At 43.0% G+C, this 14,678-nt stretch overlaps 2 protein-coding genes across 6 annotated transcripts in view; both read right to left on the bottom strand.

The window, feature by feature from the left end:
• The window catches only part of CRLS1 (cardiolipin synthase 1), a 5,062-nt gene extending 4,727 nt beyond the window's left edge, over positions 1-335 (bottom strand). The window contains exon 1 of the mRNA XM_042036743.1: positions 176-335. Within this exon, the coding sequence (XP_041892677.1) occupies positions 176-217 (42 nt within the window). The 5' untranslated portion in view covers positions 218-335. The remainder of the gene's footprint in view (positions 1-175) is intronic.
• Positions 336-434: 99 nt separating this feature from the next.
• Positions 435-14,619, bottom strand: MCM8 (minichromosome maintenance 8 homologous recombination repair factor). Of its 5 annotated transcripts, XR_006017536.1 has the most exons (20): positions 14,247-14,619; positions 13,988-14,062; positions 13,599-13,681; positions 13,266-13,415; positions 12,829-12,932; positions 11,724-11,922; positions 10,692-10,777; positions 9,728-9,879; positions 8,709-8,907; positions 7,902-7,932; positions 7,486-7,626; positions 6,320-6,461; positions 5,544-5,739; positions 5,065-5,278; positions 4,198-4,407; positions 3,532-3,608; positions 2,850-3,039; positions 1,473-1,834; positions 931-1,034; positions 435-820 (listed from the first exon to the last, which is right to left on the bottom strand). XR_006017536.1 is itself a non-coding variant. In XM_042036729.1 (18 exons), exons 1-18 carry the CDS (start codon positions 14,392-14,394, stop codon positions 1,742-1,744), a joined length of 2,490 nt encoding a protein of 829 aa, XP_041892663.1. In that variant the 5' UTR covers positions 14,395-14,619; the 3' UTR covers positions 1,124-1,741. The 5 variants fall into 5 exon arrangements, 3 of the variants coding, with proteins under 3 accessions (XP_041892663.1, XP_041892664.1, XP_041892665.1); XR_006017537.1 differs by lacking the exon at positions 931-1,034; XM_042036729.1 differs by lacking the exons at positions 435-820; positions 931-1,034 and having other exon boundaries at positions 1,124-1,834.
• Between the last annotated feature and the right edge of the window lie 59 nt (positions 14,620-14,678).

Genomic DNA, 14,678 nt, shown 5'->3' with positions numbered 1-14,678 from the left:
GCGCGGCGCGTGTGCCGCGAGCGCTGACGGGGACGCGCGACCTTTTGCGGCGCTTTACGCCAGCCCCGCCCCTCCGCCGGGCCGCGCGCTTGACGGCAGGCGGCCACCCGCGGCGGCGGCGGGATGGAGCGCTCGGCCCGGGGGGAAAGCGCTTCCCCGCTGGATTCCCGCCTACCTCCCGGCACAGGCTCTCCCCCGCGCGGACAGCCGTGTCCATGGCGGGCCGGCGGGCGGCTGCCCAGGCTCATCCCGCTCCTCCTCGCGGCGGGTGCGGGGCCGCAGCGTTCCCGAACAAGCCCTTGAGGGAGGAACGGAAAGGTTTGCTTTATCTTAAGAGACTTCTCAGAGAGCGCAAGTGCTCTCTTGTGCTCAGTACTTGCTTCTAGCCCGCGGTTGCCCGCATTTATTTTATCTCAAGGAGAAGCAGGAAGGAGTTTACTTTTCCAGGTGCAGTCTTTTATTTGCTCCTGAGGCGCGTTCCTATCCCCCAACGCTGTACTAAGCTAAAATCGGTATCTAACACCTGCTTCCAGTTTGTTGGTAGAGCAGACCTTGCCCCTTAAGAGCTCAGATGTAGAACTATAATTTCATACTTAAAGCATTTCATCTTCAGACCAGTTTTCAGTTTCAAGTACCTTGGGGTAGGTTCCCAGCTGGGCAGCACTGAAAAGTGTGACATGTTGTTTGACATCCAAAGCTTGTGTTTTGGGAACCAAGGGCTGTGGAAGCTTGGTGCACGTCAGACCCTGATGTCGCTTAAACCAGAAGATGAGGCACTGAGCTTCAGTGTTTCTGCTTTTTTAGATCCATCATATCTTACCTGAGAAATAAAAGAGGGAGAACAGAAGAATGAGCACTGTGTTCTTGATTTTTAAAAATATATTATTCTTTATGGGGGGTGGGGCGTGTTTGGGGTTTTTAAACTCTTACACTGAAAGCTGCTCACGTGCCATTTCATTGCACCAGACCATGATTCTGATTTCATCAAAGTCAGGAAGCATTCAGCACTTCACTCGTGCTGAGCACACATTGTTCTGTGTCAGGAACAGAGTTACACAGAAATAAACAGAACCTGTTGGTGTTACAGATCTTGTAATGGCCATTAAACAGCTTGAACAAATAATATTTCTCATATATAAAGTTTAATGAAAGTCAAAATCCAATCCCTGCTTTACAAATTAAATACTCTAATAAGGCTTTTTTTTAAATCAGACTTGGATTTCAAACCTCGGCTTCAAAGACCAAGTTTCAAAGCAGAAAATCAAGTCAGTTTCAATAGAGTGTCATTTGGTAACAGCTATAAAATGGTGTTGTCTCAACATGAAACTTCACAACTTTCTGGAAACATTTCTAGACTTCAAATGAACTACAGTGCTAAAAGTACAGCTCATATCATCCTCTCATGAAAGATTTCTGGGTTGAAATTTGTGGGTCCAGCATGGCACTGTAATAATGTCAGTATAAAACCACACCTTCCACTCCTCGAGGATGATGAGGTGCATTATAGCCCTGCACAGTCCCATTTGGAATGGCAGACCTGTAGGATGAGCCAGGCAGCAATACCATGTGTCAGTTTGTCCTGTGGCAGCTTTCCAATTTATTTTCTTCAGGGGTATCTGCACCCCAGCAAACACCAGGGCTGTGCCAGGTGCAGCTCAGCTCGGGATGTGCCTCCCCACTGCAGGTCCCTCAGTCCAGTGGAACGACTGGGTCTGAAGGAAGTTCATCACAGTGATTCTTCTCACATGGTCTGAAGCTGATAAACTCTTGAACCTTTTTTCAAAAGGTAACCCTGATCATTTAGGGATCCAATAAAGCTCTCGAAATCAGACACCTGGGAAAATAAAGACAAAAATACCAAATTGGAGAATGACATCTTACCTGATGTAAAGCAACATGAACCATTTGAAAGAACTTAGTGAAATAAAGTGGGCTAAGAATAGGTCAGATTCCTTAGCAAACTGTTCACCTGCTAGGAGGCGTCATAGCATCATTCCCCCACTTTTGTGCTTTACTTACACACTCTTTTTATTGTAGTGTTACCCAGAGGTAGCATTCTTTGCTTTATGACATGCAGAAAGGCTACAGTTACATTTGTATAAATTCCAGTTCTGAAACAGAAGTATCTACCACAGAAAAGCATGATTTCTACAAGTCTCCCTGATTTCCAGGTATAAAACTTTGAATGGGCAAAAAATATTCTATATATGAAGGTAGAATTAGAGTTACTTGAATTAAACTGAATAAGTAGTCAATGGAGCAAAAAGTAGAATTAGCTACCAATAATTCTGTTTGGCTGAAGCCCCCACAAGTACAGAATGCAAATCAATTACAGGGCAGAGTACGTTTGTGGCCATGTGTCCTACATGATGTCCCTATCAAGATACAACCCTAGGATGTCTGCAGCAGGAATGAAAACCTGAAAGGCATATTTAATCCAGAGAAGGTCATGCAGAAACATCAGAAATAGAGCAGGGACACCACAAGTCTAAATCTGGGAACAAAAAGAGGTGTTTCCTCTGGGGAGCCAGAGGGAGTGGAAGCACTGAAACCAACATTGCCTTTCACAGATCAAACCAGAATCTTGCTCAGAACCAGCCTCATCAGTCAGATCAGCCCTCACCAGTGCAGGGAGTTGCTGTTGCAAACAGCTGTGAGGCCAGTGAAGCTTACAGAGACACTTCAGGAGCTCTGCTCGGCCTAACAGCAGTAAATTGGTTATTTCTGTTGTTATTTCTGTCATTGCAAAGAGGCACAGCAGAGGTGCCTTTGCTGCTCTCCCTTGGGCAATAAATAACTGAGTGGTCTGGCAGTCTGTTGTTGCTGGGGTGGCTGCTGGGCGAGCTCACCCGAATCTGCAGCTCCTTGGCGATGTGCCGCAGCTGCTGCAGGTCAAAGAGGTTGTTGTAGGTCCTCTCTGCAATGCTGTTCAGGGCAGACACGAATCTCTTGGCCTGCGACCGATTGCTCATCCCAGACCCGTGCTGGGAACGCTCGAAGTCCAGCTTGCCAAACTCATCCGAGTAGGTCCCCAGCATGCTACAAACAGGTTACAAAAAGAGAGAAAACTCTCAGGAGATAAAAGCAAACATAGGTGGATTTGATTCCCAAAACATAACTGCTGGAGAGGGCTTTCAGAAGCCATGTAGAAAACAATCCACCATCAAGTCACTCTCTAGGGAACTTAGACTAAGCATTCATCCAAATCACTTTTAAACTTTAACTGTTCACCTGCACCAGAGAGTAATCCCATGGGAGAAGAAACCCTTCAGCAGTGTCTCATGTCTGCGTTACTGTGCACAGACACACAGAACCACTGTGGTCACACAACTCACAAGCCTCAGCAGCTGTATGTGACTTAGGGCTGCTGTTAGCTTTTAAAAAAGCAGCTAACAAACCCAAATATTAGTATCATGGGCCTAAGCTTGATAAAGTGATTTCTTCACTGTGTTTGAAAATGTAAAGGAAAAAAGTTTCAAGTGAATGGTACTGTGACGCTTTATTTATTTTTAAAGCAGTGTTTTCTATTACCTGTATTTCATTATCTCTATTACATCCTCAGCATCTTCCTTGGTAGACTTCTCTCTTAATTCCAGCCTTGATCGTGCCTTAAAACAGAAAAAAAAAAAAAAACATAAAGGTTTAAGATATATCATAGCTGATGTGAAAAAGGGCTACAATCACTCTACAAGGGCTACAAGCACAAATTTTAGAAGCAGAGATAAAAGCCGACAGGATTAGAGGAAGATCTTTCTATTTTTTGTTCGTGTGCCAATGTCACCTCCTGCATACTTGCACTTTTAGGCTGCAGCTTGGAGTTTATTTGCTTTGTAGCAGTGTAGCCTTGTGAAGCAGCAGATCACAAATAGTGTTGTTAAGGCAGCGTTAGGGAAAAGGAAAACAGAAGCATTCTAAGTTCATGGTGGGCAGCAGGTTATTCCTGCCTGCACCTACTTTTTCTCCTTTTGGGGAATGTGACACATTCTCTTTCCATCTTCTCAAGGGCGTTTTACTTTATAAGAAGTTTTAAGGAGCAGTAGCTCTTAAGCACTTCTAAGCCTCTTGCATTCTCACTTCTTTTTTTAACAAAACAAAAAAGCACAGTGGTGAATAAGCTATAAAAAATGATAGGATTTAGGTAGTACCTTAGGAATAATCTCTGCTTTCAATCCCTTAAGCATTCTAGCTTGCATTTACCTCTGTCAGTCGAATCAGGGACTCCAGCTGCCTCGTGGTGATGGGGGTGCTGTCTGCTCCTTGGTTCTGTTTCCGGAGCTCGAGGTAGAATTCCTGGAGGACTTGTGCAGCCTCTGGAGATAAGTTTGGGTGGACGTACTGCCGAGCATATCCAACATACTTCCTCAGCAGCTGATGCGGAATGGCATCAAAGTTTTCTCCTGCTGAGATCTAACACAAAGAGTTAGATTTCTGTCTGTCAGAAGCCTATAAAATAAAAATTTTAATATCAAATCATCATCTTTATGCTTTATCTGGTGAAGTCACCACTATAAGGGCTTTAGTGCTTCGTATATGAACAGTGTACTTCAAGTCCCCACACTATGCTCAGACATCTAAACACACACACACACTTGGCCATTTCAGAAAAAGCAGGCAGGGCTTCTCATCTGCAAGGGTAAGAAGTGCCAAATAGAATTCACTATAAAGTTAAATCCTTTCTCAAAAAGAGAAAATTCAAATTCCCAATTGCTGCAGCTCCACAGAAGACTAAACCATCACTGCTGATATCCCACTTCCAAAAGTGCAGGGGTTTAGCTCCAGCAGGAGTATTTCTCCCAAGATGTGGCATTTGACACTGTAAGTTCTCAAAGCCATCACTGAAGTCTAGTAAGAAATATGCTTCCTCTCCCATACTTTCCAAATCCATGGAGTTGCAGATGCCCAAGGATTTGCTTCCACACTGCTTTATTTGGATTCAGTACTCCATTGCAGATCATGTCATATCAAATTATTACACCCAGCCCAGTTGTGTAGCTCTCTCCTGAAACCCAACACAGCAAATTTCCTTTAGAGCATCCCATGCAGTAGCCCCAGGACAAGTCCCACCTTCAGCCTCTCGAGCAGGGGTCGGTCTGACGTAGCCTGGAGGACAGAGTGCTCCTGGGAGCTGGCCCGGGTCACCAGGGCACTGCTGCAGGCCGCGCGCCGGCCGGCCCGCATGGCCATCACGTGCTCGGACAGCAGGTGGTCGTGGTCCTCGTTCGGGGTGTCCAGCAGGATGAACACCAGATCAAATCTTGACAGCAGAGCACTCCCCATTCTGGAAAGACAAGGAACCACAGTACTTGGAGAAGAGGAAAAATTGTAGCAACTCTGTTGCACTTCAAACACATGTAAAAGATCCTGTCCTGCTCATTTAGGATAAAGTAGAACAGCAATTTCTCTCTCAAAAGCCACTAAAAATTATTAAAGTTTGTGTTCACGCTCCAAAAAAACTGGAAAGCAACTGTACACAAGCTACAAAGCTGCCAGAAGCATCTACTCCTGAATGTGAGCTATAAATCAGCATTTCAGAAAGTGCTCACTTTAAGTTCTCAGACACTGTTTTGGCTTTGTTATAATGTCCTCCAACAGGGTTTGCTGCAGCAACAATGGATGTCCGAGCTGGCAGACTGCAGACAATGCCAGCCTTGGCCAGGCTGATGCTCTGCTGTTCCATGGCTTCCAACAAAGCCTGGTGCTGGTTTCCCATCTTATCAAATTCATCTATTCCACAAATTCCTGGAAGCAATTAAAACAGGACAAAGACTTATCAGACAACACATTAACTGAAGGGCAAGTGTGCGCTACAATCCAGTGTTACATCCAAAGTCCAACTTAGAACCCTAGGGACTTCAGAAGACACCAGCCAAAGTCTCCATTTCAGCCAGGTTTGTTTCCATTTCATGGCAATGCAGCCAAACCCGCCTGATTCTGGCATGCAGCATCCTTGATAATACATTAAGGTGACAAAACAAGCTTTCTAAAAATAGACAACAAATCTCAAAAGCAAGTCCTTTTTCAAAACCAGTAAGAGTCCAGCAGTTGACATCAAGTCAGATTCCTGAACAAAAAAAATCCTAGTTCTTTGACCCAGTAAGTCTGGTATGTGAATTGCAGAACTGAAGTTTTCCTGCAATTGCCCCCAGAGAAGTCACTGGAGAAGCTCAGAACTTCCCACAGTGTGGAAACCCAGTATCATACTTCAGACATTTTTAGTCCACAGTTAATTGAGTACTTTGGCTTATCTTAGACTCAGCAGCACAGACACTCCTGCCCCTCACATGTGACTACACAGAACCTGTGGCATTACATGGATTACCTTGATCTCCAAGCACTAAGGCACCAGCTTCCAAGGCAAAATCTCCAGAAGTGCCATCTCTGGACAGTGTAACCGTCAGGCCAGAGCTGGTGGAAGTATTACCACAAACATACACACCTCGAGGAGCGATGTTACACACTGCCTAGAAGAGAAACAAATACTTTTTCCCTCCCCAAAGTGAAGAATTTCATAAGCCTTATTCTGGAGAAATAATTCAAAGTAAACCCAAATTTGTTTCTTTCTACTTAACATGGCCCAACAGTAAAGTCATAACTCCTTGCAACCCCAAGAGACTTCTGCAAAGCAGTAGGAGTAACTTTTCTTGAATGGCATTCTTTTTTTTTAGTAACAATGTGAACGAACAAATCAGTTACTCTGTGCTGGAGAGTCCCCATTCAACAAAAGAATAATTTTTAAATTTCGTTTGTTAGGATGCAACTTGTGTGCAAATCCATCACTTTGGCTAAGTTATTGCAAATCATATCCTAACATAACAGGTCCATGTTAGAAAGACTCAGACTTTCTAAAGAAGGTCTAGGTGAATTCTGTCCCTTCTTCACTTCACAGTAATCATGGAAAAAGACATGGAATTAAAAAATCACTGAGTTTAAGGAAAAAAAAATTACTATTTGTCATAGTCATGCAGAAATGCCTACTGAGATCAAAACCCAAACACAGCAGCAGGTCACTTTCCCAAAAAGCCAAGATGTGTGCTAGCAACATAGAAATGGGGTAAGGAATGGAAGTAAACCTCACAGGAGAAGAGTTACATGGTATTTAAAGTTGCATTTGTTCAAAGAATATTATTTTATTTCACAATGGACCAGCTAAATGAAGACAGAAAGGAGTGAGCCTCCTCCATGGGGAAAAGGGTTGGTGAAAAGAACTGTGTAAGGGCAGACAGCAAGCCTGTAAGCCTGTACTTGAAAGCCCATGGGCCTGACCAAGGACACCCGATTTGGTGTTTTAACAGGCTCCCTGGAAGGAGACGACAGCAGGAGAGCCCTTTGGATACTGTCCTATACTTCAGGCATCCTACATGAAAAGATAGCTCCAGCCAGGCTCAGTCAACCCTTTGGTCTTAGCACAGTTATCCTACCATGGTTACAAGTCAAGATAACAAGGAAATAGAGGAAAACAGAAAATAGTAATAAAGGAAACCGTACTTGCAACATTTGACTTTTTCCTAATCCTGGATCTCCAACAACCAGAACATGTGGGTCTCCTCGCACTGGGATTCTGTTCTTGTCATCCACAAACTTCTGACATCCTCCAAACAAGGCCAGGGCCAAACCTGCCTTCACAATCTGTTGTGGTACAGGCCAACACTGGTAAGTATTCGATCGTGGTGACCAACACTGACAGCTCCCCAGAACTGGCTGTAATAACCTTTCCTTCTGGATCACTGAACTTCAGGGTCTAAGGCTGCCACCTCCCTGACACCAAAAGAGCCACAGTCACCTGTAAAAACAGTCCCTGCCCCTTCCCCCCATCCCAGATAAGCTTTGTGAATCCCTTAGGAATTGAATGTGGCAGAAACATTTCAAACTGGAATGGCAAGCAGAGGTGTTAAATGACTTACCTCATGGCCATAGATTGCAGGACAAAGAGAGCTGAAAAGCAAAGCACAAGGTCATATAAATGGAAGATAAATCATGTATTACTACAAACAATCCCTTGTTCTGTCTCTCATCACAGAACACCTTAACAAACATATAAAACCTTTGGGAAGCTGTTGCTGAATTTCCAACAGACATCAGCAGCATTAAATTTCTTGAAATTTTTGGATAATCAGAAATGATTGAAATAAGAACAGCTTTTCACTTGAGCCCTCACAAAGACAAAGGAGAAGCAGCTTCCCAGTGGTACCTGCACCTATTCTTCTCTTAATCAAGTAACTACCTGTAACTCTCTTTTTAAAATGCCAGTTTTGTGTTCTTTGACTCCACTGGGAGGGCCTGAGGGACACCCCAGGCAGAAGAGTACTTTTTAGTCTGAACTGAGGGTCTTTCACACCCTTTGCTCAGTCCTTGCACCTCTTTCCTCCACTGTAGGAGGAGGACAAAATGGTATTTGCAAATTGAATTTACACGGTGAGGAACAAAATTAACTAATCGCTTTTCTACCCAAAGCTTTCTAAGGTTGAACTAGAACACAGGTAACTTCTTGTATCCCTAAGCCCCTCCCAAAGTCCCAATATTCCCACTGCAATACTTCCATTCCCTCCCAAGTCCCCTTCCCACTGCAGTTTGTTAGATCTCTAGGACAGTTTCTATTGCACAAGGCTCAGATATTTCACAGCTCTAGGATGAGCTGTCACATTTGTCTGAAGGTGGTCACACTGATTCATGTCTAATCCTAGACCTGGTCTAGGTCTGACACAACTTACTTCACAATGAGCCTGAACAGATTTTCCTCAGCTTGAATTTCTTGGATAGCATAGAGGTCTTTAAGGGAAAACTCCATGAAGGATCTCTGAAAAGTCTCATCATCAAAATTCTTTAGTTTTTGTCCTTTACTGTTGCTGACAGAATTTGCCTCAATGTACAATAAGAACATACACTTGTCATTCTTATTTTTAGAAGCTCCTGTTAGAAAAATCGAGAAAGGATGATGGAGCATTTCTTCTATCAATAAGGACTCATATTATCTACAAATGGCATAGAGTAATTCAAAAATATCATGTACAGCCATGGTCATATTTAAGTACTGAATATCTGCATTTTGTAAAATTGATGCAAAGTAAGTTTCTAGTTACACTTGTTCTCTGAAGTTCCCTCCACTTACATACACAATAAAATATTTTGCTGAATTGGAGGGCATATGTCTAGAGACAATTTTGTCCCAGAAAAAATTATTTTTTCCAGGAATTTTTGTAGTCAAATAAAAGTTGAATATAAAATGTTTCCACTGAATATTTAGAGGAAAAAAAAGATGCATGGTGCAGAAGCATTAAACACGTAGCTTCATAATTAATCAGCAATTAATAATTAATAATTTTTATATAGATTGATTACTGAGCAGAAAATGAAGTCTCAGAGTAAAACAGTCTTGCAGTTATCTGCAATGAATTCTTTCAGAACAGTGCACAACATATTTCTTCACTTTGAAAATAAAAGGAATAAAAGGGAGAAAAAAGGGTTGAAAAATTTCTCTAGGGAAGCTAAACTAACAGTTTGACAGTTGTCCTAATGTCTGAAGGGGATATTAAAGGGAAAACATGAATCAATTAACGTCCTAAACCAACTCCTCCTTGTAAAAGTCTGGTAGCTTCTGAAGAAATTTACACTTTATGCACTTTCAACTCTGAGAGCTCCAGTTAAGGGGAGTGACTGTTGTTGTTCTTGAGTAAGCACTACCGAAAAACCCCCGTGAAGGAAAAAGGAGTTCTCAGGTGCTGTACTTCACCTTCCTCAGTGCTTGACACCTTCACTATGCCTGTGATTGTGACCATGTCTCCTGGGACACAGCTGTCCACGAGGTCCTGGACCAGCTCACACTCGATGGTGCGCGGGATCCGTCCTGCTTCCCGCTGGTCGTCTGACATGAGCTCCTGCACCCTGCAACACACAAGGGCAGCTCACACACTGTGCAGCACCTTCCAGTCCGACTGCAGCACACAACATCTGCAGCTCTGGGCATCTTCTTCAGGTCACACTTCACTAAATGCGTATAAATTTTGCATAAAACCCAGAACTCCGGGTTGAAATTCAGATATTCTACCACTGATGAGCATGTTCATGTAGAAATAAGTACGGTACATGAAGTAAAAGGGACCAATATAAAGCAATGAAGAGCTCAGACATTACCACTCTCATGAATTCTTAATTGGTATTCTAACCCTAGAACAGCCCAAGAAATTTCTCAGACCATAACAAGAAGAGTAGTTCACTCCCCGGTTGTGAAAGTTCCAGCTCTGGCTCTGCACTTGGAGCTCGGAGATTTCCTTGAAGCCAAGCCAAGCTTTACCAAAGAAGCTGTGATAAACAGCGCCCTCTGGAGCTGCCAACAGCAGCAGGAGTTTTTAAACTCAAAACTTCCAGTTCATTCAGGTCAAGTGGCACAGCTGACCAGTTTAAACTAACAGGGCTTTTCTAGCTGACTTACATCTCGTTAAAGGGAATCATGAAATCATAGACACCATTAGAAGTGATCAAGAAAAGCTGCAAAGAGCTGAGGAGCTCGGTAAGGGCAGAAGGAATTTCCAGAGAACTATTACAGGGCAGGTTACAAAGTATACCAGGGCTTGGATAAACCAACTGCTTTGTGACACAAATGTTGGAGAGTGCTTGCTGCAAAAGAATATGATACTTAAAATCACACAGTGTAACATGGGTTGAGCCATCCGGTCACATCCCATTTTTGTGCTTACTTGACAGACTGCCAGTCCACTGTGGCGGTTAAAGGAGAGCTCCTGTCGGCTGTGAAGGACCGGCCCCGGCACTCAGGAACAAGGCACTGCAACAACAGGAATTCTGATTCATTCCCAGCCTTTTTAAAAACCCTAAGGTGAAATTGCCTGATTTGATTTTAAAAAAAAAAAAAAGGAAAGCGAGGCAATATAATTCAGTATCATTCCAGGAAAAAAGCCAGTTAAATTAGGGCTACAAATGACATAATTAATGAAAAGCCATCAAGTGCACACACCTGACTCATAGCTGTTAGAGCAAATACAGCTGAGTTGAGTGAGCGCCTTGGTGAACGGGTTTGAGCTGGGGAAGGGCAGGGCAGGGGGGAAGAAGAGGTAGTGGGTGGTTTTTTTGGTTGTGTTTTGCTCTGGGTTTTGTTTGTTTGTTTTTTGGTTTTGGTGGAGTTTTTCTGGTTTTTGTGGGGGTTTTTTTGGGTTGGTTGTTCATTTGTTTTCGTTGGGCAGTATTTTTTAGTTGGTTGCTTTTGATTTGTTGTTTTTTTTTAATACCCATGGATGTTCCAGAGACGATAATTTTTTCCACTCGAGCACATGAGGAAACATAAAATAACCAGGCACTGTCCTATATCTAATGACTTTTTAAATCCAGATAATAAGAAGTAAAATTAAAATAGAAAGTTCTAAACAAAAAACCAAACAATGTAGGCATAGAAAACCACCACAGCAAGGTGGAAGAGTCTTTTTAAACCTAACTAGTGAAATGGAAATTAAAAGAGATAATATTTTTTCCAGATTTCAGGGAGATTCCACACATTGCTTGTCACATCCTGCTCCAGCAGCATACATTTTTTACAAGCAACAAGGGTCTGCAGTAAGAAAAGTTGCCTGGTATGTTTAGTTCTTTTTCAATGTGTCAGTTGTTTAGCCTAGCTTTTAAAGACTATATTTTAATTTTTTTTTTTTTTTTTTATACCAGCGATGCTGCTTTTTGACAAAACACAACAAAAAGCATGAAGTTCAATGGTTTTAGCTTACCTTGGTGGGAAGGGTGTACTTTCCATCAGGGAGAGGAACCCCCTGCACATCCCCACAGGTGGCACAGACGAAGGCCAGGTTGGTGCACAGGGGTTTGATGTTGCTGACCCTCACCACGGTGCCACGCAGGGCGATGTATTTGCCGTAGCAGTTGGCCCTCACATTTTTCAGCTGGGTTAGAGGCTCATAGTTGTACACTCTGCATCAAAGTTCAGCATTAGCACACAGAAATGGAGGATAAAAATAACCCCCAAACCCATCCAAACATAAACAGACAGAAAAATCCTCTTCCCAATTAAAAATGGTAACCCAGGAAAAATTCTCAGAAGTATTTTTTCGGCAGACCCATGGCACAGCCTTTAATTCTTGTTCTAGAAAGCAGCAGAACATTCAATATTCTCCACATGAATCCACCTCAACAGCCTCAAACAGTCCAGGTTGTTTATCCAGTGACACCTCTGGCCTAGCAATACAACAGACATTACCTTATGGTCATCCATAACTGTATCTTTCCATTGTTTTGGATAAAGACTGGAGCTCAGACTTGCAACATGGAAGGACCAAAGTTTTATTATGGCTATGCCACCACCAGTAGGGAATTAAAAACAATCATAAAAAATAAAATAATTTTTAAAAAGTAATTTAAACTCCATTTGAACTCCAATAGGGCTCATACACCCAGTTCCCTCAGACCCTTGAAGCCTGAGATGCCATTACTTCTGACAAAGAAAAGAAGTTCTAAGGACTTGTTTCATTAAAAGCTCCTCCAGCCAACAGAAATTTAAATAGTTCTGCTTTTAATCAATACACGTGTTATAGAATAGTTGTTCTACTTATAAGCCACTTCTCTACTTACAAGTTTTTCTAGTTCAAGCTGTTTATTCAGCTTACAAGGAGGTTTCATTTCACTTTTTTCTTCACAAGGACATGAAGTCATGGGGAAGAAAAAAGCAAAATGTAGAGTGGTGTTCTGGAAAAAGCTCCACAGAGCCCAGTTTTCCCATAAACATGTAAGCCCTCAGCACCATACATGGACACAGGCAAGGATTAGACAGGAAGCAAACAGCTCTTCCTTGGGCAAGAGCAACTACTTAGCACCCATTACCTGGCATGGATGAGAGGCACATTTATGATAGGTTCCCCATCCAGGGGCAATCCCTCCTGCACCTGCAGCTCCGCAGCGTGTCTTTCCAGGTCCTTGGTGAGCACCTGGGTGGAACAGGAAGGGGGACACAGATGCCCACAGGAATTAGAACTTCCAGTAGGGAGAGACATAGGTGTTAGAACTACATTTAGTTATAGTCAGGTGCTCCAATGATGAATAACAAAAATGCACCAAGACCAAAGCAACTTCAAAATGTGATTTTGTGGGTCATACAGGAAGGCAAGAGATGAAAGGATTTGAGTTTTAAATAAACAGTAATTCCCCCTAAAACAGGAAAACACAGAGATTTGGGGTTTATAACATAATTGCCTCTAAGTGTCACTGGTTCTTTTTTGTTGCGAGGGTTATGCTTCCATGTATCAGAACCTCATGTTTACCTGATGAATTGCCAGGCCCATACACTGCAGTATTTTCTGAGGCATATCCCTTAGTTCAGTAGATATATTTGGTATCGATTTAGTCAGTTCTCTGTCTTGGATTAGTTCCTTATAATCCACAAGAATGCTTCCTTTTCTTTCTATTTCATCCTGGGAAACATTGTAAATGATAAAACACACTTCAGATTAGAAGTGAAACACCCAAATTATGTCCTAAACGTTTCAGGTCTATAAAGGAGGTTACTTTTGATGAAGAAAACCACCCAAAAGCTGTAGTGTTCCTGCATCAACAACAGGTTGTTGGGGTGGGCTATGTTTGGGTTTGTTTTTTACCTTATCATAAAGCTCAATGCGCTGCATAAAAAACTTTTCAAATGCTTGAGTCTTCTGGACAAAAGGAGACTTGTCATTGTAAACTAATTAGAAACACACCACGTTAGTGACAGAAATAATTCTTTCCACTTCACAAAATACATAAACAAGTAATTTTTCTTCCATTATTTTTCTGCATTGCAAAACTAAGGCAGATTATAATCTCCACAGTATCCCAGTAATGATCACAGAGATTACAGTAATCACAAGAGTGAAGTCTTTATTTTATGTTTTTATATATGAAATTTTCGTTGTTCTTTATTGAACTTATAACTCTACTAACACTACGTATAACCAATTTTAGAAAAAAAAAAAACAACTTGCTACATATAATTTTGGTCTAAAGATACCTTCAGAGAAATAAAGTTTCCAGCCCTTATAGGGAATAAATTGGTCCATCGTTGATTGGACTAGTCGAGATTTTCCTGGGGGGGGGAGAAAAAAAAAAAATAATGTGGATTGAAAGAATATGGATAGCAAAATAGTGCAAGTTTTATTCTCAGTGATTCTTTTGACCACGGGAGACAAACTGTAATTGCCTAGCACAGTGCGTTAAATGAAAAGTAATATGGCTTCAGAAAGCAGGTAGAAGCAGAGGGGCTGGCTCACCAGGTTCGGGCATCCTTTTGGGCTCTCCCTTCTGTCCTCTGCCTCGCCATCCTCCTCCTCGCCATCCTCCACCTCGCCATCCTCCGCCTCGCCACCCCGGGCAGCCTCTGCCCCGGGCGCATCCCCTGCCTCTGAGATCCCTGCTCATCGGCGGCTGCCGGCGCCAGTCTGGGGACGCGACAACAAACCGAGGCGAGGAAGCAAATTTTCCCAGAAGATATTTGATTTAAATTAGCGCTATTTTCCAGAGGCCGCCTCGCGGGAGGCTGTGCCTTTCTCTCCCTACCACAGGCCCGGGGGAAGGCGCAGAGCAGCCCCGCTGAAGCGCCCCGGGGCCGCGCCGCCGATGGCCGCCCTCAGCGGCGCCTCCCGCGCCCCCCGGAAAATAGCGCGAATTTAAATCAAATAGCCGCTGGGAAAATTTGCTTCCTC

Source organism: Corvus kubaryi, unplaced genomic scaffold, assembly GCF_017639235.1.
Source record: "Corvus kubaryi isolate FWS band 111438036 unplaced genomic scaffold, C.kubaryi_AGA036_p1.0 37386, whole genome shotgun sequence".
In the NCBI taxonomy this organism is placed as follows: domain Eukaryota; kingdom Metazoa; phylum Chordata; class Aves; order Passeriformes; family Corvidae; genus Corvus; species Corvus kubaryi.
The sequence above is the reverse complement of the archived record's forward strand: the minus strand, read 5'-3'. Positions and strand labels throughout refer to the sequence as shown.

What these genes read in the sequence shown, in the direction of transcription:
- MCM8 (XM_042036729.1), bottom strand. Translation starts at nt 14,394, where the DNA reads ATGAGCAGGGATCTCAGAGGCAGGGGATGCGCCCGGGGCAGAGGCTGC. An exon ending in TGGGCCTGGCAATTCATCAG is followed by an intron (nt 12,933 to 13,265) that starts GTAAACATGAGG and finishes TGTTCCACCCAG; the next exon opens with GTGCTCACCAAGGACCTGGA. An exon ending in GAAAAAGTCAAATGTTGCAA is followed by an intron (nt 6,462 to 7,485) that starts GTACGGTTTCCT and finishes TTTCTCTTCTAG; the next exon opens with GCAGTGTGTAACATCGCTCC.